We start from the raw sequence: 25326 nt of genomic DNA, 5'->3' as shown, positions 1-25326 counted from the left end.
ACTAGATGGAGCTATTCCCAAAATTGCAGCATTGCAAAATTGGGTAAAAAGCCCTCGCTCTAGTGAGCTCTCAGCATCCCCCCCCCTCCTTTATCCTGGCTAGTGCCGGGATAAACGAGGGGTTTGAACGGTCTAACCTCCTACACTGTGTGTCGCCATTTTTTGAGCTAACACACAGTGTAGTAGGTTTACATACAGTAGTAAACACACACAAACACGAACATACATTGAAATCTCTTACCTGCTCCTGCCGCCGGACGGCGCCAATTTCAAATTGGACTGTGTGGGAGCGGCGCATGCGCAGTTCCCACACAGACGGCGTACACAGAAGTGGATGGGACCCGTTCGCAGTCCCTATGGGACTGTGGCTGCCGTATTCCATGTCTGTATGTGTCGTTAATCGACACATACAGAAATGGAACAAAAAATGGCAGCCCCCATAGGGAAGAAAAAGTGTAAAAATAAGAAAAAGTAAAACACAAACACACAAATAAATATAAACGTTTTTAATAAAGCACTAACATCTTTAACATATTAAAAAAAATTTGTGATGACACTGTTCCTTTAAAGAGAACCTTTCACCTCCCCATACATGTGCAGCTGAGTGCAGCATGTAATGGGCATGGCTGCACAAACCCTGGGGCCCTTTACATTTTTTTTCTACCCTCCTCTGTTATTTAGATATCGGTGCTGTCATATTTGGTGCCCGATATTTAAATAACCCCCTGAACTGTCAATGTGGCATGTATTGGCAAGGGGGCGTGTTACTATGGCTGTGACACTGTCCAATCAAATATGGACAGTGTTACAGCAAGAGCGAGGGTAGGGGAGAGAGTGTGTGAAAGCGTGCGCGCACGCTCTCACTCTTTAGCTTTCAAGATCAGTCTTCTGCCGAACTGGCAAGGGGGCGTGTCACTGCTACAGACAGTGTAAGAGCTGTGGAGAGGAGACCTCACATGCGCTCTTTCATCTCTTCAGTTCTTGCGAGAGATCAGTCTTGTACTTTGTCTGCCGAACTGGCAAGCGGGCATGTCTCTGCTACGGACAGTGCAAGGGCTCCCCAGCTCTTACACTTTCCGTAGCAGTGACACGCCCCCTTGCCAGTTTGGCAGAAGACTCATCTTGAAAGCTGAAGAGTGAGAGCGTGCGCGCGCGCTCGCGCACACTCTCTCCTCTATCCTCGCTCTTGCTGTAACACTGTCCATATCTGAGTGGACAGTGTCACAGCCATAGTAACACGCCCCCTTGACAGTACATGCCCCATTGACAGTTCAGGGGGTTATTTAAATATCGGGCGCCAAATATAATGGCACCGATATCTAAATAATGGAGGAAGGTAGAATAAAATGTAAAGTACCCCGGGTTTTGTGCAGCCCTGCCCATTACATGTTGCACTCAGCTGCAAATGTATGGGGAGGTGAAAGGTTCTCTTTAATATTTTTCTGTTTCATAAGCCTTGTCAGCTTTTCATGGAGGTTTTCTGAGAGTTGACATTTTTATTTACATGAGTTGTGTTAAAATAAATATCTAAGCACCTCAATAAAAGTTTGTGCCAGAAATATGTGGACACCTCCACTTATGAAACTACACATGGTCACATGACAATTTTATGTGACCGTGTTTTCAAAGGGCTATATATGAAATTAAAGGGGTTAATGCATTAATTCTAAGTTAATGCATTTGTGTTATATTTATGGCATATTTATGGCATGCAGCCCTCTTTATTGAAGTCTATTGGAGTTATGGAAAGAGTTAAGCGGAATCATCGCTGGACCCTTGTTCTCCAAATAAGCGAGGGTCCAAGAGGATGGAGCTCAGGCATTTATAGTATATCCTGTGGAATACCGCTTTAAGAGAGTTATGAAGAAATAGCTTATATAGACAATGTTTTGTCTCCCTCGGCCATCTTACCTATGGTCCAAATCAGCACTGTGAGAACACAGGAAATTATCAGGATTGATTAAGAGCTTGGTCTGGATACTACATAGGTTAAAATATACAGGTCCCAAACACTATTTCATATTAATACTAAAAATAAGTTTACACTTATGTACGTGTACTGAATTAATCTAATAGTCTAAAAACGTAGGGATTCATGGAGAGAATTTAAAAAAGAATGTTCAAAATACATAAAAAAACAAATAAATTTAAGGTAAACTAGTAAACTAATATGAACTGTTTTGTTTTTTTTTTATCCTAAATGGGTAATCTGCTATTCCAATATTTGTAATGAAGCTAGTTAATGTGCTGCAGACGCGTTTTGATAATTAGATTTGCTGACAAAAGTCAGGAATAATATCACTTCAGAGGGTTTATGGATATTTATGCTTGATAAACCAGCCCCGAAGTAATGCAATTACCACAAGTTCATTATTCTAGAATAACCAAACTATTACTGCTCAATTGTGTAAATCTTTATAATCATCTAGACGTGACTCTAGCTGATGAACTGTGAACCATAGCAAAAATAGAAAGAGATCTAACCTGAGGGCCCCATCCATGGCACGGATACATTATAGCTGTGTGATTCTCCTGTGGGCCTTGGTCTAGACAAACATCTTTAGCTTTGTTGTTCCGTAGCTGTGGAAACAAGAACATAAGGGTTTTTTGCTTTGTTTTTGTTAAAGAACATTTTGAACTGCTCAGAATACCGATCTATCACTCAGGAAGAACTGGAAAAATTATCTTAACATGTAACTCTTTAGTTACCACTCTTTCAGTAGCTGTAAAAGAAATAACGAAATTGTAAGCCCATGTCCACTCATGTAAACTTATTCTTAATCTCCGTGACCAAAAAGTTCTGAGTGATAAGGTGTTCATCTTGGTTCACGTGGACATGGATCATCCACTACACTGCACCTAGACCTGAAAAACTGACATAGCTTGTGGTTAGTTATTGGTGGAGATTTAGACCCCATGCACAGGGGCGAAGCTAAAGGCTCATGGGCCCCGGTGCAAAAGTACTTCTTGGCGCCCACCAAACTTCTTCTCTTGGCCGATGGGCTGCAGCTTTCAGCTGCATCTCTAGGTCTCCTAAGTGACCCAATAATGCAGGACTAGCAGCCAGGGGCGTCACTAAGGTCGTAAAACGTCAGTGGCAATAGCATAATACATATGCCCCCCCATTAGATACAGTGGCTCGGCAGACTTTATCACATATGATAGGATTAGATACAGGGCCCAGCTTGCTGACATTGCGGCTCCAGGGCTGGACACAGGAAAGGTTTGTATAAGAAATGTTTTGCTTTGTTATGTGCTACTAATTTTTTTGTGTTTGTAATTTTTTACAGGTTCGGATGTTGGACTACTTCGGATTCGAGGACTACTTTGCTGACGGCATCAATAAAATGGTTAAAAGGGGCTTTGTGTTTTTTTTTTATTTCAATAAATTATTTTTTCTGTCCTTGTATTTTTTTAAACTGCACCCCGACTCATCAGCTATTGATGGCTTATCCTGAGTATAGGCCATCAATTTTTAGGGACTGGACAACCCGTGCCCCAGCAGACCTCCGCTGCGGCCGGAGCCGAAGAGAAGGGTAGGTGGTCCATCCAGCGTCGTGACGTCATGCGCGGCACACAGCGTCTTGATGTCATGACACAAAGAGTCGTCAGAACCTCCGCTGCACACTCTGGAACATTAGGGTGCGTAGTCTGTTAGTTAGTATAGTAACAGGGGCCCATGTAGTTTATTACATATGCCCCAGTTACTATAGTAACTTTTATTAGATGTGACAGGGGGTTCCGTGGGCCCCGGTCGCAACTGCGACCGCTGTGACCCCTATATGAACAAAAGTATTCGGCACATAATGTTGTCGTTTAGAAGAGAATCTTGTTTTTATTCTAAATACACCAATATAGGACATGCAGTGAGTTTTACCAACGGACACACGCTGCTTGAAAACTCCTGCATGTGTTAACGGCTCCTTTGAAATCAATGGGTCCGTGTGCTGTGCGTGATTTCCCTGCGCAGCACACGGACATTATTCACATTCATCTAAATGAGCCCCTTTTCATCTTGGACATTACAAGGCTTATAGCTTTAACAGAAATTTCTCGCATTTTCCAGTCATTTTCTAAGTCATTCATTTGTTAACTTGCCTGAAGAAGGGGCCTCTGTGCTCTGAAAGCTTGCATATTGAACTTTTATGGTTAGCCAATAAAGGTATCATACCTATTATACTTTTGTCTTTTTTGACACAAAAGTATTTAACATTTCATATTGTCTCTGGCTAACACGGTACTACACTATTTTTTACTGTACTTCGCATTTTCCAGAAAATTTCCAAAACCTAATTTTTTAGGGACCAGTTGAGTTCTGAAGTGGCTTTGAGGGCCTTATATATTAGAAACCCCATATAAATCACCCCATTTTAAAAACTGCATCCATCAAAGTATTCAAAACAGAATTTAGAAAGTTTCTTCAGGCGTTTCACAGGAATTGGAAAAGTGGAGGCAAAATTTACAAATTGAATTTTTTTTGCAGAAAATCCATTTTAATATTTTTTTTCTGTAATACAGAAGGTTTTTACCAGAGAATCGCAACTCAATAATTGTTGTCCAGTTTTTCGAAATATCCCACGTGTGGCCCTAGTATGCTAATGAACTGAAGCACAGGCCTCAGAAGCAAAGGAGCACCGAGTGGATTTTGTGGCCTCCTTTTCATTAGAATATATTTTAGGCACCATGTCTGGTTTGAAGAGGTCTTGTGGTGCCAAAACAGTAGAAACACCCACAAAAGACACCATTTGGCAAACTACACCCCACAAATAATTTATTGAGGGGTATAGTGAGCATTATGACCCCACAGGTTTTTTTGCTGAATTTATTGGAATTAGGTCATAAAAATTAAGATCAATAGTTTTTTTCCACTAAAATGTAGAATCTTCTCATTTTAACAAGAAATAAAACAGAAAATGCACCCCAAAATCTGTAAAGCATATTCTCCTGAGTACGGTAATACCCCATATGAGGACATAAACTTCTTTTTGGACACACAGCAGGTCTCAGAAAGGCATGGGCGCTTTAAGGCATGCAGATTTTGCTGGATTGCTTTTTGGGCGACATGTCACATTTGCAGTACAAGGGAAATCCCTGAAAAGTGACTCTATTTTGAAAAAGACATAACTCGGGGCATTAATATAGCATTGTAGTGAGCATTTTGATCCAACAGGTATTTCATAGATTTTATTAGTATTAGGCAGTGAAAGTTTAAAATTAAATTTTTTCCAAAAATATGTAGTTTGAGCTCCCATTTTTTTATTTTCACAAGGGGTAATAGGAGAAAAAACATCAAACAGTTTGTTACTCACTTTTTTCTGAGTAGGGAAATACCCCATATGTGACCCTAAACTGCTGTTTGGGCAGTCTTAGGTACCAGAGTACAGTAGAAACACCCGAGAAGTGACCAAATTTTGAAAACTACACCCCTCTAGACATTTATCATTTGCTTGGACATATGACAGGGCTTAAGAGGGAAAGAGCACCATGCACATTTGTGGCCTATTTTGGTAATTTTCACAGCATTGGCTCACAATTTCAGGGCTCTGAGGTCAAATAGTAAAACAAACCCCCAAGAAGTGACCCCCATTTTGTAAATTACACATATTAAAGCATTTTAAGGGGTGTATTTAGCATTTTGACCCCACAGGTGTTTTTTTTATTAGAAATTAATACTCAGAGGATGGTGCAAAGTGAAAATTGCCATTTTCTACTAATATGCCATTTTAGTGCACAATATGTTGTGCCCAGTTTGTGCTAAGAAACCTAAGAAACTGTTAAGCGTGTCCTCCCAGGTAAACTGCTGTTTGGGCACACTGTAGGGTTCAGAAGGACGGGTGCCGATTGGGCTTTTGGGGCGTAGATTTTGCTTGATAGTAGTTCTGTCTGGGGTTTTACTAGTATTTAAATGTATAATGTGGGGCATATATAAGCTTGGTAGAGTACATAAGAGCATAATAAGGTGGCATAATAATGTGGTAAGTAAATAATAATTAATAGATGTGTGGCCAGTGTCGCACTGATAAATGGTGCCCAATCTTATCACCCTTTTGGAACACACTCTGCACTTTTTGTGTTGCCATATTCTGAGAGCCAGAACTTTTAAATTTTTTCACCAATGGGGCAATCTGTAGTTTTCATTGCTACCATTTTGGGGTACATGCAACTTTTTCTATAAAGGTAGTTGGGAAATAGGGCTTAAATTCTTGCCTTTTGTTAAATAATGTATAGAAATTGTTCATGTGCCTGCCGACTACCAGGGTCACTCTAGTGCTCTGTTAATAAATGGGTTAATTAACCGTTTGCTTTTGACCCTACGCTCCCACTTGGAAATGTTTCTGTCTTTTGACAGCTTATGGTAATGGGAGGTATTTTGTCTAAAAAATTTAATTCAGATAGTCTGTCTGCTGAGGCAGCATATGTTTTCTCCAATGATAATATTATTTTGACGTTCAAACGGCTTTTAGGGATTTGCAAAAAACATATAAGCAATACATAAGATCCTGTTGGGAAATAGCGAGTTTGGAAACATATATCCAACAAACAAAATTGTATATAGAGGTTTATGTATTAATATTACACCTAACTCTTATCGTAGTGATACAGCTTTCACAAAGGGCTGGCAGGAACTCCTAACAGACAATTCCTTACCTATGCTCAATTACCTCTTAGACTTTGAAAAATTAGATTTTACTAAAATTAGTCTTCAACTAGAAAAGGAAATTGAGGACATTCAGGTGTTTAATTCAGTGCCTGAGTTTAACAACTGAGAAATTAAACTGCAAAAAAATATTGAAAATTTACAAGGAAAGAATAAAGATAGAAAACATTGTAAATACATATGAGATTTTTATATAGAATAAGCCCATACCAAAAAAGCACGAACACATCCAAACACTAATCGGGAAACTAGATTAACAGGCTTTTCGGAATCTGACGTTTCGGGCATGGACGAATCTAGGAAATCTAGTGACAACGCCAGATTAGGTACTAAACGTAAAATCAAAAATAGAAGATATAATCCACCTAAGAGAACTTCTATACCACCTAAGATATCTAATATATCATGTCAAGGAAACCGGGCCCAGGGGGATTCTATCACCTCTACCTCAACCTCCTCCACCTTTCTCTCCTTACCTACATCTGGCACCCAAAATATAACAACAACCCCCTTTCTGATGGGGAGAAATGCAGGCCAAAATGGAGGGAATACTATATTTCCGTTTTGTACTACCTATAGGTGCTCTCAACACCTTTCCTTTTTTAGGGCCACCCAACATACGATGGAGCCAAAACAAATAATGGCACCTACAATGTCGAACATCGGTACCAAAGAAAGTCAAATGCAGATTTTTAATATGTCCTCTGTCTAGTTGAGCACACATCAGGAGGCACTTTTACGTAAAGGCTTATACTATACCCCCACTCCAGCATTTGATGAGTTAACCTGGACAAAGGTCATAAATCTGTTTTCAGGGAAGCTTGCTCTACACAAATATTTCAAAGGAAACACGCAGAATTTGGGATCTACCAATCAGGAGGAATTGAGCACCCTTAGAGACCCAGAGGACTTACTTTATGAAAATGAATTTGGAGCCATTGACGCTACTGCCCCTTTTTCATCACTACGACCTAAATCACGAATGACACCTCCATTCTCACAGTATAGGCTTATTGACATCTTTGTGAAGATGGTTAGCGTAGATCTGCGGGAACTTAAATTTAACAAATCAAGAGTTTTTGGTAATCTTAGTAAAATGGAACAACTAGCATTAGATGAACTATGCAAAAATTAGGAATTGATGTTAAAGCCCTCTGATGAAGGGGGCAACATTGTTGTCATGGATCGTGTTGACTTGACGATACTTCCACCTGTACTGTTTTGGAACAAAACCCTACACATGTCTTCATATCAGAGTTACGTCCTCTTCCAATTGAAGCTTTATCACACAAGATGAGTTGAAATGGATATATAATCCTAGCCTCATCTTAGCGACTTTTTACGAATTCCCTAAAATCCATAAGGTCTCTCGTCCTTTACCTGGCAGACCGATAGTGTCGGGTAATGACAACCTCACACAGGGCATCAGCATGTATGTGGACGAAATGCTTTCATATTTTGTTACAGCCTTAGGGCGGATTTACACGAACGTGTAATACGTCTGTGCAAAGCGCGTGCTTTTCACGCGCGTCGTACGGACCTATGCTAGTCTATGGGGCAGTGCAGACTGTCAGTGATATTTGCGCAGCGTGAGTCCGCTGCGTAAAACTCACGACAGGTCCTATATTTCTGCGTTTTTCGCGCATCACGCACCCATTGAAGTCAATGGGTGCGTGAAAATCACGCATGCCACATGGAGGCACCTCCGTGGGACTTGCGTGATTCGCGCAACAGCAGGCAAACTATGATTGCAAACAGAAAAGCACCACGTGCTTTTCTGTTTACAAACATACAGAGTGTCATAATGAAAAGCACGCAGCCGCGCACCATATGATCATGACACACGGAGCTGTCAAGTACCTTTTGCGCGCGCAAAACGTTGCGTTTTTTGCGCGCGCAAAACGCACACTCGTGTAAATCCTCCCTTACCCTGTTTTTTGCTGTATACTAAAGACATTGTCACCAGTACCAGGATCCAAGAGATTAATGTCATATCTACTATAATGCAAGCGAGCATTGATGTTGAATCATTGTACACCAATATTCAGCACAACCTCGGCATTGATGCCGTCCAACACTTTTTGAGCATGAAGGGGACTCCGTTTCACGCACATAATTGTTTTCTGTTATCACTTCTAGAAATTCTGTTAACACATAATTATTTTACACTCGATGGAAAATTCTATCACCAAATTAAAGGCACTGCTATGTTTTCATATGTAGCGAAACATGTCGTGGGGGGGGGGGGGGGGCTAACTGCTTTTAATACAATGCTTTGCTGAGAGATAGACAAATATGATTACATAGTGTTAATACAGCGTACTGCAGCCGCTGGCTTAAACACTAGTAGACACTAACTTGCTATCAACACGGTAACATCTAGGCACTGTGCCTTTTTATTAATGTGTGGTTCTTTAATGTTGCTTTAAATAATAATAATAAAAGTTAAGATATTAAAAATAAAACATTTTCTATATAGGTAGTTGGGAAATAGGGCTTCTTCTTGTCTTTTGGCAAATAATGTATAGAAATTGTTCAGGTGCCCGCTGACTACCATGGTATCTCTAGTGCCCTGTTGCATGTGACTTTTTGATCAGTTTTACTCCTTTATTTGGCAAGCAAGGTGACCAAAACCAGCAATCCTGACATATTTTTTTATTCTTTATTTTTTTTTTTTTTACAGTGTTCCCCATGGCTAAAGGACATATTCACTTTATTCTGCAGGTAAATTACGGCGATACCAAACATATATAGTTCTTTTTATATATTTTGTCATATATTTTGTCATATATTATTTGCACAATAAAATAAAATATTTTTTTAAATCATTTGTTTTTTGTGTCATCATGTTTTGAGAGCCAAAACTTTTTTATTTTTCTTTCAAAAAAGTTGTGTAAGGGCTTGTTTTTTGCAGGACAGGTTGCAGTTTTTTTGTTGGTACTATATGTGTCTTTTCAATCACTTTTTATACTATATTTTGAGAGGGGTGGTGCCAAAAAAATAGCGAATCTGGCATGTTTTTGAGTCAATTTTTTAAGATGTTCACCATACTGGAAAAATAATGTTATGGTTTTATAGTTAGTGTCGTTACGGATGCGACGATACCAAATATGTGTATTTTTATGTTTTACGTTTTTTCCTATAAAAGACTTGTTGTAGGAAAACAGAGGGTTATTTTTAACTTGAAACTTTTTATTTTTATACAACGTTTTTATTAAAGGAGTTTTCCCATATCCACAGGATACGTCATAAATAAATGATAGATGTGGGTCCCACCTCAACGAGGTACGCTGTTTTCGTAACTCCCGACCACGTAACCTTTTTCATGGACGGAATTCATCCGCAACACAACGTCAGAACGGGGTTTAGGGGCCCCATTCTAGAGACAGACCTTTATGACATATCCTGTGTATATGTCATAAATGTCTCTCATGGGAAAACCCCTTGTCTCTCATGATCTCTATTCTAAAGCACTGCATAAACTGTTAGAGGGGGTTTTCCCATCAGGGACATTTACGACATATCCACAAGATATGTCAAAAATATCAAATAGATGCGGGTCCTACCTCTGGGACCCGCATCTAGCTCTAGAACGGGGCCGCCTAAATCCTGTTCTACCACACTGTGTTGTGGATGAAGCGTGTGATTTCCGACCATGTTAGATGAAAACAGCATTGCTCGCTGAGTTATGCTGTTTCCGTAACTCCCATAGTAGTGATGGCAGTTACGGAAACAGCGTAGCATGCGAGCTACGCTGTTTCCGTAATTGCCATTCACTTCTATTGGAAACAGCATAACTCAGCGAGTAGAATGGAGTTTAGGGGGCCCTACTCCAGAGATAGTTGCGGATCCCAGAGGTGTAACCCGACATTTATGACATATCCTGTGTATATCCAAAAAATGCAGTATTTGAAGCAGCACAAATCGCGTTATCAGGAGCGGTGTCACGCTGTAAAATCAGACAAACCCAGTCTGACGTAATGTAATCTTCAGAAAAAGCGTGGTGAACAGCAGCACACGTCTCCCAAATTTCAATCAATATATTCTTTTATTGGTCAAACATCCAGTAAAAACCCTCCACTTGTCACGGGTCGAAACATTGCCATTTTTTACTGGATGTTTGACCAATAAAAGAATATATTGATTGAAATTTGGGAGACGTGTGCTGCTGTTCACCACGCTTTTTTCTGAAGATATCCTGTGTATATGTCATAAATGTCTCTCATGGGAAAACCCCTTTAACTTTTTTAAACTTTTTCTTTTGTCCCACTAGGGGACTTGAAGGCATGATCTCTATTCTAATGCACTGCACTACCTATTAGAGCTGTCAATTATACACTGACAGCAATCCTATTAGGTCCGCCTCAGGGCGTGGCCTAAAAGGCTTCCGTACTTGGCAGACCAGGAGGCCATTGTTAGTCCTACGGTTGCCATAGCAACCATCGGCAACCCCACGATCACCTTGCAGGGGTGCCGATTGTCTACAAACCACCTAGATGCAGCGGTTGCTTTTCACCGCTGCATCTAAGGGATTAATGGCGGGGATCTAAGCTAGCTACAGTCCCTGCCGTTACACGGCTGATGGTGCAAGCTCAGCTTCTGTGCCCGCACATCCTCTTGTCGCAACAGGAAGCTATTTAGGCCCGTACTCGGCAGACCTGGAGGCCAGTGTCAGGCCTCCTGTTGCCAAATCAGCCATCGACACCCCTGCGATCATATCGCGAGGGCGACGATCGACTGCAAACCACCTAGATGCAGCGGTCACTTTTAACCGCGGCATCTAGGGGGATAATGGCAGGAATCAAAGTTTTCTCTGGTCTCTGCCATTACAGCAGGGTGTGAGCTGCAATGTACAGATGACATCCGCTGGTAATGGTACGGACAGTTGTGTACAGTTACGTGGCTCATTCTGAGTAGCAATTTCAATTAGGTCTTTGAAAATGTCATCACATGATAAAAACTATAGCTTCTACTCTTCATTCCACAGATCGTATAGCTGTTTGGATTATTGATTCTTCTTCCATGTTTTTCTTTGCCTTTTAGGTCTTGACTGAGATAAGATCTGATCAGTTTATGTGCCAGTATTGGGATCTCTGTTCTTCTTTGCTACCAATAATGCACTTTTACAAGTAGATTAATTGATTATCTATTCAATGACTCATTATACCTTGGTGACATTCAAACAATGATATCTAACTTTATCTCTTACCACATTGGAGGAGAAAATGTCTTGAGAGTTATTTTTATCTCACATGGCTCTAGGCATAAAAAGATATGTGTAAAAATAATTACACTTTCAGCTGAAAAGAAAATCTTTGATTTTTATGCAGTTCATAAAACCATATGTCATAGTGTTACCTTATTGAATCACTTAGGAATCAGCTCTCAGATATGTATGTCCATATCCTCCTGGTAACATGTCAAACTGTTTGCTACTAAAGCAGTACTTGGAGAGTTCAGGGAATTGTACTCCAAAGAATATAGCCCATTAAATTCCTGGCTTCTCCCTTTTCACTAAAATCTCTGACTATACTTTTGCTTATATTATGCCCTTCACATTTAATATATTTTTGATAAAAAAACTTTTGATAAACTTCATAAGCAAGCAATAATTGTAAAATAGTCTCTTCTCTAGTGTAAAGGCAGCTTAAACAAACATATTTTCATTAACAACAGATTTAGGACACAGTGGCCTCCATTTTTGTTTTCAGTTGTAAAAAGTATGACCAATTTACTTTCTGACTTTTCACAGAAGCTTGAAACTTGTCAAAGTTGTAGAAATAATGACAAAGAAGGTCCTTTTGACATTAGACCAAAACAATGCCACAAAGCACTTATAGCTTATTTGGTTTTAGAACCTTTTGAAAGCATGGAAAAAAATAACAATCTGACCTCTACGAAATGAAAAGCTTTAGCAAAAGAAAAAAAAGTAGGCAAACACTTTATGTCAACTATATACAGGTGTGAAATGTCTCATTTTCATGCCAAACATACGGTAAAAGTCAGAGTTACTAATTCGCTCTAATCTTTTTTGATCTAATGATCAGACAGTGCAAATGTTGTTTTCTTTTAAAAGCCTGTTTCTATTGGAAAAATATAATCGTGATCTCAGTAACCATAGGGCACAATTACAGGTCGCAACAACGGCTCTACAGACATTTGTAAGGGCACCTGCTCGCTTTGAAATCAGTCTCATGTATATTAATTCACAAGAGCCTGAATGTGCTTTGGGCAGGTGCCACTTGTGGCTCAGTACTAATAAGTACATAAAAAGAGTATCCTGGAACCTTACTTACTTAAGTACTTATTTTATTTCTTGTACTAAAGTAAATGACATTAGGCTATTGCCAAAAAGGGCCAGTAAGTAATGGCTTTCTATGTGCTCTTGGCTGATGTACTCAGCCGCAATCCAGCATGCCCACACTGGCGACTCAGTATTAACCCCTTCCCTCTTTAGCCACTTTTGACCTTCCTGACAGCCTCATTTTTCAAATCTGACATGTGTCACTTTATGTGGTAATAACTCCGGAATGCTTTCACCTATCCAAGCGATTCTGAGATTGTTTTCTCGTGACACATTGGACTTTAAGTTACTGGCAAAATTTGCTCGATATGTTCAGTATTTAATTGTGAAAAACACCAAAATTTAGCGAAAAATTGAAAACATTTGCATTTTTCCCAATTTAAATGTATCTGCTTGTAAGACAGGCAGTTATACCACACAAAATTGTTGCTAATTAACATCCCCCATATGTCTACTTTAGATTGGCATCGTTTTTTGAACATCCTTTTATTTTGCTATGACGTTACAAGGCTTAGAACTTTAGCAGCATTTTCTCACATTTTCAAGAAAATTTCAAAAGGCCATTTTTACAGGGGCCAGTTCAGTTGTGAAGTGGTTTTGAGGGCTTTATATATTAGAAACCCCCAAAAAGTAACCCCATTTTAAAAACTTCACCCCTCAAAGTATTCAAAACAGCATTTAGAAAATGTCTTAACCCTTTACACATGTCACAGGAATTAAAGCAAAGTAGAGGTGAAATTTACAAATTTCATATTTTTTTGCAGAAATAAATTTTTTGTACAAATTTTTTTATAACACAGAAGGTTTTACCAGAGAAATGCAACTCAATATTTGTTGCCCAGTTTCTGCAGTTTTAGGAAATATCCAACATGTGGCCCTAGCGTGCTACTGGACTGAAGCACCGGCCTCAGAAGCAAAGGAACACCTAGTGGATTTTGGGGCCTTATTTTTGTTAGAATAAATTTTAGGCACCATGTCAGGTTTGAAGGGCTCTTGCAGTGCCAAAACAGTCAAAATCCCCCAAAAGTGACCCCATCTGGGAAACTACACACCTCAAGGAAATTATCTAGGGGTACAGTGAGCATTTTGACCGCACAGTTTTTTTACAGAAATTATTGGAAGTAGGCCGTGAAAATTAAAATCAACATTTCTTCAAAGAAAATGTAGGTTTAGCGATTTTTTTTCTCATTTCCACAAGGACTAAATGAGAAAAAGCACTGTAAAAATTGTAAAGCAATTTCTCCCGAGTAAAACAATACCCCACATGTGGTAATAAACGGTTGTTTGGAGACACGGCAGGGCTGAGAAGGGAAAGAGCGCTATTTGGCTTTTGGAGCTCAAGTTTAGCAGGAATGGTTTGCGGAGGCCATGTCACATTTACGAAGTCCCTGAGGAGACAAAACAGTGGAAACCCCCCACAAGTGACCCCATTTTGGAGACTACACCCATTGAGGAAATTATCTAGGGGTATAGTGAGCGATTTGACCCCACAGGTTTTTTGCAGAAATTATTGGAAGTAGGCCCTGAAAATAAAAATCAAAATTTTTTCAAAGAAAATGTAGGTTTAGCTTATTTTTACTAATTTCCACAAGGACTGAAGGAGAAAAAGCACCACAAAATTTGTAAAGCAATTTCTCCCGAGTAAAACAATGCCCCACATGTGGTAATAAACGGCTGTTTGTAGACACGGCGTGGCTTAGAAGGGAAAGAGCGCTATTTGGCTTTTGGAGATCACATTGAGCAGGAATGGTTTGCGGAGGCCATGTCACATTTGCAAAGCCCCTGAGGGGAAAAAACTATGAAAAAGCCCAAAAAGTGACACCATTTAGGAAACTACACCTCTTGAGGAATTCATCTAGGGGCGTAGTGAGCATTTTGACCCCACAGATGTTTCATAGAATTTATTAGAATTGGGCAGTGAAAATAAAAACAATCCTTTTTCTTCAATAAGACGTAGCTTTATTGCAATTTTTTTCATTTTCGCAACAAATAAAGGAAAAAAAAGAACCCAACATTTGTAAAGCAATTTCTACCGAGTACGGCAATACCCCATATGTGGTCATAAACTGCTGTTTGGGCACACGGCAGGGCTCAGAATGGAAGGACCGCCATTTGGAGTGCAGATGTTGCTGGATTGGTTTTTGGGCGCCTGTGGGCCCAAAACAGTGGAAACCCCCCAGAAGTGACCCAATTTTGGAAACTACACCCCTCAATGCATTTACCTAGGGGTGTAGTGAGCATTTTAACCCTGCAGGTGTTTTGTAGAAATTAGTGTGAACTCGATGTTGCAGAGTGAAAATGGGATTTTTTCCACAGATATGTGGACAATATGTGGTGCCCGGCTTGTGCCACCATAACAAGACAGCTCTCTAATTATTATGCTGGGTTTCCTGGTTTTAGAAACACCCTACATGTGGCCCTAATCTCTTGCCTGGACAGTCGACCAGGCTCAGGAGTGAAAGAGCACCATGTAAAATTGAGGCCTAATTTGGCGATTTACAAAGTATTGGTTCACAACTGCAGAGGCTCAGATGTGAAATAATAAAAATAAACCCCTGAGAAGTTACCCCATTATGGAAACTGCACCCCTCAAGGCATTTATTAAGGGGTGTAGTGAGCATTTTCACCCCACAGGTCTTTTCCATAAATGAATGCACTGCGGAGGGTGCAAATTAAAAATTTATATTTTTCCCTAGATATGCCATTCAGTGGCAAATATGTCATGCCCAGCTTATGCCACTGGAGACACACACCCCAAAAATTGCTAAAAGGGTTCTCCCGGGTATGACGATGCCATATATGTGGAAGGAAACTGCTGTTTGGGGACGCTGTAGGGTTCAGATGGGAGGAAATGCCATTTGGCTTTTGGAGCGTGGATTTTGCTTGGTAGTAGTTTTGTTTGGAGTCTTACTGGTGTTTCCGTTTATAATGTAGGGCATATGTAAGCCGGGCGGAGTATATAAGGGGCATAGTCAGGTGGTATAATAATGGGGTAAAAAAAACAATAAAATAATCCATAGATGTGTGTTACGCTGTGAAGCAATCCTTTCTGCACAGGCCGGTGTCGCACTGATAAATGGTGTCATTTATTATCCCCCTTTTGATCCACACTCCGCACCTTTGTAGTTTGGGGAATTTTGCTAGGAAGTGTTGTCCTGGTATAATACGGGCACCGTCGCTTCCAGCGGATATGTTTGGGCCCTCCCTTTCCTGGTTCCCTAATTTTAGGTCCTTGATAAATCGCCTCTTCAAACAGAAGAAATGTTCCCCTCGGGCACAACTGCATATTTTTTTATTTCCTGACTTATTGGAGCCATAACTAATTTTATTTTTCATAGATGTAGCGGTATGAGGGCTGGTTTGTTGCGGGACGAGCTGTAGTTATTATTGGTACCATTTTGGGGTACATGTGACTTTTTGATCACCTTTTATCCTATTTTTTGGGATGCCAGGTAAACAAAAAAACGCAATTCTGGCACAGCTTTTTTTGTTTTTTTTTATACAGCTTTCACCACGCGTTATAAACTACATGTTACCTTTATTCTGCGGGTCAGTACGATTCCGGTGATACCTAATTTATAGCACTTTTTTATGTTTTACAACTTTTTGCACAATAAAATTACTTTTGTAAAAAGAATGTATTTTTTCTGTCGCCAAGTTGTGAGAACCATAACGTTTTAATATTTTTGTCGCCGGAGGTGTATGAGGGCTTGTTTTTTGCGGGACGAGCTATAGTTTTTATAGGTACCATTTTTGGATACGTGCGACTTTTTGTTCACTTTTTATTCTAACATTTGTAGGGCAAAGTAACTAAAAAACAGAAACTCTGGTAACGTTTTTTACGTTTTTTTTTACGCTGTTCACCGCGTGCAATAAATAATATAATATTTTGATACCTCAGGTCGTTACGGTCGCGGCGATACCAAATACATATGGTTTATTATTATTTTTCAATAATAAAGGACTTGATAAGAGTAAAAGGGGGAATGTGTTTTATTTGATTACTTGAAACTTTTATTGTTTTCAAACTTTCATTATTTGCACTTTTTTTTACACTTTTTTATACTTTTTTTACACTTTTTCTCAAGTCCCACTAGGGGACTTGAAGGTCCAATGGTCAGATTAATTTTTTTCTAATACATTGCACTACCTATGTAGTGCAATGTATTAGATCTGTCAGTCATTCACTGACAGCAAGCCGATTAGGCTTCGCCTCCCGGCGGGGCCTAAATCGGCTTCCGTAATGGCAGAGCAGGAGACCATTGTGTCTCCTGTTGCCATAACAGCAGTCGCCAGTCCTGATTGCCTGTCAGGGCTGGCGATCTGCTAGTAACCGCTACGATGCAGAAATCGTTTTCGATTGCTGCATCGAAGGGGTTAATGGCAGGGATCGGAGCTAGCTCCGGTTCCTGCCGTTACAGGTGGATGTCAGCTGTACAGTACAGCTGACTTCCACCGCTGATGACGCCGGATCAGCTCCTGACCCGGCGCCATCTTGCCGGCAGCTACGGAAGCCGATCAGGCTCCGCCGCCGGGCGGATCTTGACCGGCTTCGGTGCTAGGCAGACCGGGAGGAAAGGAATTAGGCCTCCGGTTGCCATTGCAGCCACCGGAACCCCGGCAATTTCATTACTGGGGTTCCGATGAGCTGCAAACACCTTAAGTGCAGCGATCGCGTTTGAGCGCTGCACTTAAGGGGTTAATGGCGGGGATTGAAGCTAATTTCGGTCCCCGTCGTTACAGCCGGATGTCAGCTGTAAGATACAGCTGAGATCCGGTGATGATGGCACCGGCTCAGCTTCTGAGCCGGTCCCAAACATTCGGCGTACATGTACGGCATTTTGCGGGAAGTCAATGCTTTCCATGACGTACATGTACGGCAAATGTCGGGAAGGGGTTAATAAAGATAAAAGTAATCCGGACTGGCCCACCGGGGAGCTGGTGAATCCCCCGATGAGCTTCTGACATGGTGCACATGACACCCCCTCCTCCAGTGGCGGCGCACAGCTACACATAGAATACTCTGCTTGCTCCGCAGTGCCACTGCCATTCATTTTGCTTTCCATCCACAAAATTAAATTAGTAGTTTTGATAAACGACACTGTTTATTATGTGGATGTGTAGCTGGCATGGCATCTGTAGATGGCCCATTCTTCTTTCTCACAGGTCTTGCTCTCAGAGCCCCTTACCGTCACAACGGGCCCCCCACACCAGATATCGAATGGCAGGTTCTTGCTGCATTCTGCTGCTCAGTAGATCTCTGCCACCCACCCAAGTTCTGCAAAGAGTACAGGCAGTGCGACAGTGGGATCACAGGAGGCAAGGACCCACAGCCAAGCACAAACAGAATGAGACAGCAGGATCTTCAGGACACAAAAGGGCTGGTCAGAGACACAGGAATGAGGCATACACAGGAAAAAAAACATTGGACGCACATCACAAGACATATGGAGACTAAAAATTAACTGCACAAGGTGGGAGGGTGAGCATCAGGGGCTAGTCCCTAAGGCTCAGTTCTCATCTCGTTTTATGCACAAGTTTATGCTATTCGGCTAGGTATATGTTTTTAAAGTTACAAAAACATGCATTTGTAACATATGCTTCCATTTTTTAACGTCAAATACCTTTTTGTACGTTTGTGTCAGTTGTTACTTCAAAAAATGTATACTTTTTTTTTCTTGAGCCAAATTAATAAAGATTTGTAATGTCAAAATATAAATGAAGTAGGCAGTGGCTGCAAAGCTTTCTGGCGCCAGTACTGAGGGGATTGGCAGGGGGAGGCACTGTTTTGTCTCATAATCTGGGTAATTTCCCATATATGGTGACAAAAACATATACGTTTCACGTATGCAAACGTAGGGTTTAAGATTTCATACGTCGTCCATGAGTTGCAATTGACTTTAATACAAATAAAAACGTATACGTGTGGTATAGGTTTTGGAAAACTACTGAAAAGCATAGTAGACTACGCTTTTCAGGACATGGAAGAAAAAAAGGATAATACGTAAGCACACAAAACGTATGCACAAACTACACTATTGGTGGGACATCCGTCTTGACCATAGAAATTAATATACACGCTGTGGTCAAAATGTGCATGTCAGATATACAGTGAAAACCAGATGTGAACTTAGTCTTACATGATCCAGACAGGGAACTATGTAAATAAATGCATTTTCTATTTCCTGCTCTCATTAAAAGGTTATGTGGCCTTCCCCTCAATCTTTTGAAAATCTACTACTACTCCCAGCATGCCCTGATATATGAAGACTTTTATGCTGGGAGTTGTAGTTTTCCTTTGGCTAAGTTCACACATTGAGGATTTGCCTAGGGCAAATCCGAGCTACAATAGGATCCACGTCAGAAATCCGAGGCTGTCACTTGGATTTCTACCACAAATGTGTGGCTGATGCGCTGTGAATCTGTGCAAGAATTAGCTGCATTACTATACAAAGGTGCTAATCTACGGCTTTCCAGTACAGAATCTGCATGCTCAAAATTGTTGCAAATTTTTTTTTTGCACAACGCAGACAAAATACTGTGCAGATTTTTTCTGGCGCATGTACATGGAGTATAAATAAGCCATTCAATTGCATTGGATGCAGAATGTTAGCGAATTTGATGAGGTATTCAGCACAGAAACAGCTCCGAAATCCTCTTGTAATCCTCAATTTGTAATCACAACATGTAAAGCCTTTAGCTTTGGCTAAATTCACACATTGAGGATTTGCCTATGGCAAATCCGAGCTACAAGAGGATCCACGGAAGAAATCCGAGGCTGTCACTCGGATTTGTACCACAAATGTGCGGCTGATGCACTGTGAATCCGCGCAAGAATTAGCCGCATTGTCATACAATTACGCTACTCTACGGCTTTCCAGTGCAGAATCTGCATGCTCATTATTGTCGCAGACTATTTTTTTGCGCAAAGCATGCAAAAATCTGAGCAGATTTTTTCCGGAGCATGTACATGGTGTATAAATACCCCATTTAATTGCATTGGATACAGAATGTTAGCGAATTAGATGAGGTTTTGGGGACGGAACACGCTCCGAAATCCTCATGAAATGCTCAATTTCATACATATATCCCCTTTATAACCCCTTTAAAGGTAAAATTAAAGTGGCCAAACAAAAAAGATTAAAACAGTTTAACCCCTATCCGCACCAGGACGTAACTGTCCGTCGTCGCGGGAGGTTACTTCCCGTACGAGGACGTACAGTTACTGAGTTTTTCCCGGTGCACACTGTCGGCGACAGCTGATACTCCACTCTTGCCGACCAGCGGTCCTTTGCCGCTGGTTTCGGCGAATTAACCGCTTAAATTCGGCGATCAGGTGCAATCGCCGAATTTTGGGGGTTTCTAACATATCGGCAGACCCCGGTCCGAAATCGCGGGGTTTGCCGATAGTTACTATGGCAAACGGAAGCAAAACAATGGCTTCCAGGTCTGCCATGGACGGAAGCCCATCAGGACCAACCTTCGGCTGGTCCTGATAGGCTTCCTGTCAGAGTGACAGGAAGTCACTGTGTCGTTCCCGATGGCACACTGTCGGCGACAGTGTGCATCGGGTATTTGGAGATCAGCTGTCCCCGACAGCTGACACTCCAGTGTTGCCGATCAGCGGCTCATCGGCAATTATCCCGTTACATGCGGGGCTCGATTGCGATCTCCGCATGTAGCGGGTTTGTAGCACATCAGCAGCCCCCATGCAATCGTGGGGGCTTCTGATGCTTGTGATGGCACCCGGGGGCCAGACAACGGCCCCCAAGTCTGCCATGTATGTCAGCCTATGAGGTTCAGCCTCTGCTAATCCTCGTAGACCAAATGTCAGAGTGACTGTGACGTCACACTTACAGTTGGAATACATTACACTAGCTAGGTATTCTAGCAGCGATCAGAGCTGCAGGTCAAAAAAATAAAGTGTAAAAAGTAAAAAAAAGTTAATAAACAAAAATATAAAGTGTGAAAAGTAAAAAAAAGTTAATAAAAATGTTTTAGAAAAGTGTAAAAATAAAAGGTTTTGTTTTCCTATAACAAGTCATTTATTATAGGGAAAAAATGAAACAGTTAAAAAAAAAGTACACATATTTGGTATCACCGTGTTTGTAACGACCCAAACTATGAAACTATAATGTTCATTTTTCCGCACGGTGAATGCCGCAAACAAAATAAACGGAAAACTGTCAGCATCGCTATTTTTTGGTCACCACCCCTCCCAAGATATAGAATAAAAAGTGATCAAAAAGTCGCATTTACCCCAAAATGGTACCAATAAAAACAGCTTTTTTGACGAAAAAATAAAAAAGTTACGGCTCAGAATAGCGTGTCTAGGAAAATAAATTATTTTATAGAAACTTAATTTTATTGTGCAAACGCTGCAAAACTTTAAAAAAACTATACACATATGGTATCGGCATAATCGTACCAACCGGCAGAATAAATGAAAACATAATTTATTGCGCACGGTGAACGCTGTAGTAAATAAAGAATTTAAAGCGCCAAAATCGCTGTTTTTTGGACACCTTAGCTCTAAAAAAGATCCTGAGGGGCCAAAATGCTCACTATACCCCTAGAAAAATTCCTTGAGGGGTGTAGATTCCAAAATAGGGTCACTTTTAGGGGGTTTTCACTGTTTTGGTCCCTCTGGGGCGTTGCAAACCCGACATGGCACTGAAAACCAATCCATCAAGATCTGCGCTCCAAAATCCAAAAGGCGCTCCTTGCCTCCTGAGCCCTGCTGTGGGTCCAAACATCAGTTTACGACCACATATGGGGTATTGCCGTAATCAGGAGAAATTGCTTTACAAATGTTGGGCGGCTTTTTCTCCTTTATTTCTTGTAAAAATGAAAAAATTCTATGTTTCCACAGAAAAATTTTTGATTTTCATCTTCACAGACTAATTCCACTAAATTCTGCAAAAAAACTGTGGGGTCAAAATGCTAACTATACCCCTAGAAAAATGCCTTGAGGGGTGTAGTTTCCAAAATGGGGTCACTTTTTGGGGGTTTCGACTGTTTAGGTACCACAAGACCTCCTCAAACCTGACCTTTTTGCCTAAAATATATTCCTAAAAAAAGGAGGCCCCAAAATCCACTAGGTGCTCCTTTGCTTCTGCGGCCGGTGCTTCAGTCCATTAGAACACTAGGGCCACATGTTGGATATTTCTAAAATCTGCAGAATCTGGGCAATAAATATTGTGTTGCGTTTCTCTGGTAAAACCTTCTGTGTTACAGATTTTTTTTTATTACAAATGAATTTCGGCAAAAAAAATTAAATTTGTAAATTTCACCTCTACTTTGCCTTAATTCCTGTGAAACGCCTAAAGGGTTAAAATACTTTCTGAATGTGATTTTGAATACCTTGAGGGGTGCAGTTTTCAAAATGGGGTGATTTATGGGAACTTTCTAATATATAAGGCCCTCAAAGCCACTTCAGAACTGAACTGGTCCGTGAAAAAAAGGCCTTTTGAAATTTTATTGAAAATATGAGAAATTGCTGCTAAAGTTCTAAGCCTCGTAACGTCCTAGAAAAATCAAAGTACGTGAAAAAAAATTATGCAAACATAAAGTAGACATATGGGGGATGTTAACTAGTAACTATTTTGTGTGGTATTACTATCTGTTTTACAAGCAAATACAGTTACATTTAGAAAAATGCTAATTTTTGCACATTTTTAATAAAATGTGAAGTTTTTCACAAATAAATATTGAATTTATCGACTACATTTTTTCACTAACATAAAATACAATATGTCACGAGAAAACAATCTCAGAATCGCTTGGATAGGTAAAAGCATTTCCGGAGTTATTACCACATAAAGTGACACATGTCAGATTTTAAAAAATCATCTGTGTCCACAAGGCCAAAACAAGCTGTGCCCTAAAGGGGTTAATAAAGATAACAAAAATTCACACAAGTAACAAAAATAATAAACCTGTCTTATTGCTATTAATTTTATTACTAACCCTTTCCTGTCACAGCCATTTTTGATTTTCGTTTTAATTTTTTCCGTTCCTTCCTTCCAAAAGCCATAACATTTTTATTTTTCCGTCGATAAAGCCATATGAGGGCTTGTTAAAAATTATTTGTGGGGTGAAATAGGAAAGAACAGTGATTCCTTTCGATATATATAAAAAATAAACAAAAAGATTGCAGCACTTCCAAAGATATCCAAAAAAGTGTTTCTTCTTTATTTCGCTCAGATGGTGCCACGTTTCAGTCCTCACAATGGGACTTTTTCAAGCGTCGCAGACTGTGTTCCATGGGTTTAAATGCTCGAAAGGCTAACAAAGGAAATTAAGAAGAAGAATCTCCAGTGGGCTCGCAAACATGCATTGTGGACTGTGGAAAATTGGACATGGGCATTGTTTTCACATCAAAGCCAATTTGGTCTTGGCACCGGTGGACCACATCTTGCTCGCTGAACCACCGATAAAAGGATGCGGCCAAAGTTTTTGTAGCGAACAGTTAAACATGCCCCTGAAGTCATGGTGTAAGGGGTTTTCTCATACGATGGATTGGCCACATTCGTTTAATTTCAAGAATGATAAATACCACCCGATACATGGATGTTGTTTGACAAGATGTGATACATTCCGCAACTGGCTTATTTCCTCACAACAATTGCTCTATGACATACTGCTAATACAGTAATTGAGGCATGGTCATCGGGTACTCCTAGCAATGACAACTCTTTCAGGTCTGAATGCCCTATTAGACGGAGCGATTATAGTACAAATTTTTGTATAATCGTTTGAATGAAAGAGATAATCTATATGTGTAATAGTATGCAACGATCGAACGATAAATCGTTGGGTTTTCGTTGATCGGCCACATCTACCTGGGTGAAAGATTATCATTAATAGTGCCATATCCCCTTGTCTAATCAGAAATCTTCCAGTCGTTAGCAGCTCAGAGATGAAGTGTGGGCGAACGAGCAATGACTGAACAGCGAAAATTTATAGCACATATTGTCACGTTTTTAATTTTTTTCCCAGTAAGATGTAATTTTAGATCAACATTTTTCATTTTCACAAGGAATAAAGAATAAAAATCACTCCAACATTTGTAAAGCAATGTCTCCCGAGTACGGTAATACCCCAAATGTGGTTATAAACTGCTATTTGGACATATGGGAGGGTTCAGTAGAAAAGGAGTGGCATTTGACTTTTGGAGCATAGATTTTGCTGGAATGGCTTGAGGACGCCATGTCGCATTTGCAAAACACCTTATGTACCCAGGGCCAGTGCCAGCACCCGGCAAACCCAGGCAAGTGACGGGGCCCACTCCACTTGGGGGGGGGGCCCACTCGGGCGCCGGGTGCTGACGCTGCCGTCGTTAAGGCATCACTGTCCATATATGGACAGTGATGTAAGATGGAGAGGAGTCCCAGGCAGAGCGCTAGTGGCCCTGTTCCTGGACTTCGTCTCTGGGAAAGCCCCTGACATCGTTGTCCATTAATGGACAGTGATGCCAGGACCAGAGCAGTGTCCCAGTCTGACCGCGCTGGTCCTGCCTCCAACTGAGCCTGCATCCGCAGGACGCAGATTCAGTTGGGTTGAATGTTGGAGCCTCGCTCCAGCATTCACTGTGCAGTGAGCAGCTCGACACAGGAAAGCGCGATGTAGTGACGTCACTACATCGCGCTTGTCTGCGACGAGTCACTCACAGCACAGTGCAGAGGAGAAGGATCCTCCACACATCGTGGGAATGGGGGTAGGTAAGTAATTATGTTATTATTTTTCTATTAGGTACATATGGGAGCATTATACTAGGTATGGGAGGGGGGTCCTATTGTAGCTGCTGAGGGGGCATTATAATGTATGGGGGCATTATACTGTATGGGACAGCTGTGGGGGGCATTATACTGTATGTGGCAGCTATGGAGGGCATTATACTGTATGGGGCATTATACTGCATGGGACAGCTATGGGGGCATTATACTGTATGAGGCAGCTATGGGGCATTATACTGTATGGTGCAGCTATGGGGGGCATTATACTGTGGTGGTCAGCTATGGAGAGCATTATACTGTTCATGGGGTCTGTCGGGCAAGGCAGCTGGGCATAGGCGTGCGCAGGGGTCTGGGGGTGTTGGGGAGGAGTAGGGGGGCCTAAGCTGAATTCTTGCATCAGGGTCCATGAGTCTTTAGCTACGCCACTCCCAGGCAGAGTGCTCTGCCCGGGACTATGGATCTGGGGTTGCCCCTGACAACACTGTCCATATATAGACAGTGACATCAGGAGCTGTGTGGCACTACCTGGGAGGAGGGGGCTTTGTGGCACTACCTGGGAGGGGGTGCTGTGTGGCACTATATACAGAGGGCACTAAATTTATGGGGATACAAACTGGGGGCCTAAC

At 41.0% G+C, this 25326-nt stretch overlaps 1 protein-coding gene across 2 annotated transcripts in view; it reads right to left on the bottom strand.

The window, feature by feature from the left end:
• Positions 1 to 25326, bottom strand: part of GALNT17 (polypeptide N-acetylgalactosaminyltransferase 17) — a 410986-nt gene that overhangs the window by 34737 nt on the left and 350923 nt on the right. For both annotated transcript variants that reach the window (XM_075852899.1, XM_075852900.1), the window contains exon 9: positions 2485 to 2580. In XM_075852899.1, the coding sequence (XP_075709014.1) occupies positions 2485 to 2580 (96 nt within the window). The remainder of the gene's footprint in view (positions 1 to 2484; positions 2581 to 25326) is intronic.

The sequence above is a fragment of the Rhinoderma darwinii genome, chromosome 2 (genome assembly GCF_050947455.1).
Source record: "Rhinoderma darwinii isolate aRhiDar2 chromosome 2, aRhiDar2.hap1, whole genome shotgun sequence".
Lineage (NCBI taxonomy): Eukaryota > Metazoa > Chordata > Amphibia > Anura > Rhinodermatidae > Rhinoderma > Rhinoderma darwinii.
This window is presented reverse-complemented; position numbering and strand designations above follow the sequence as displayed.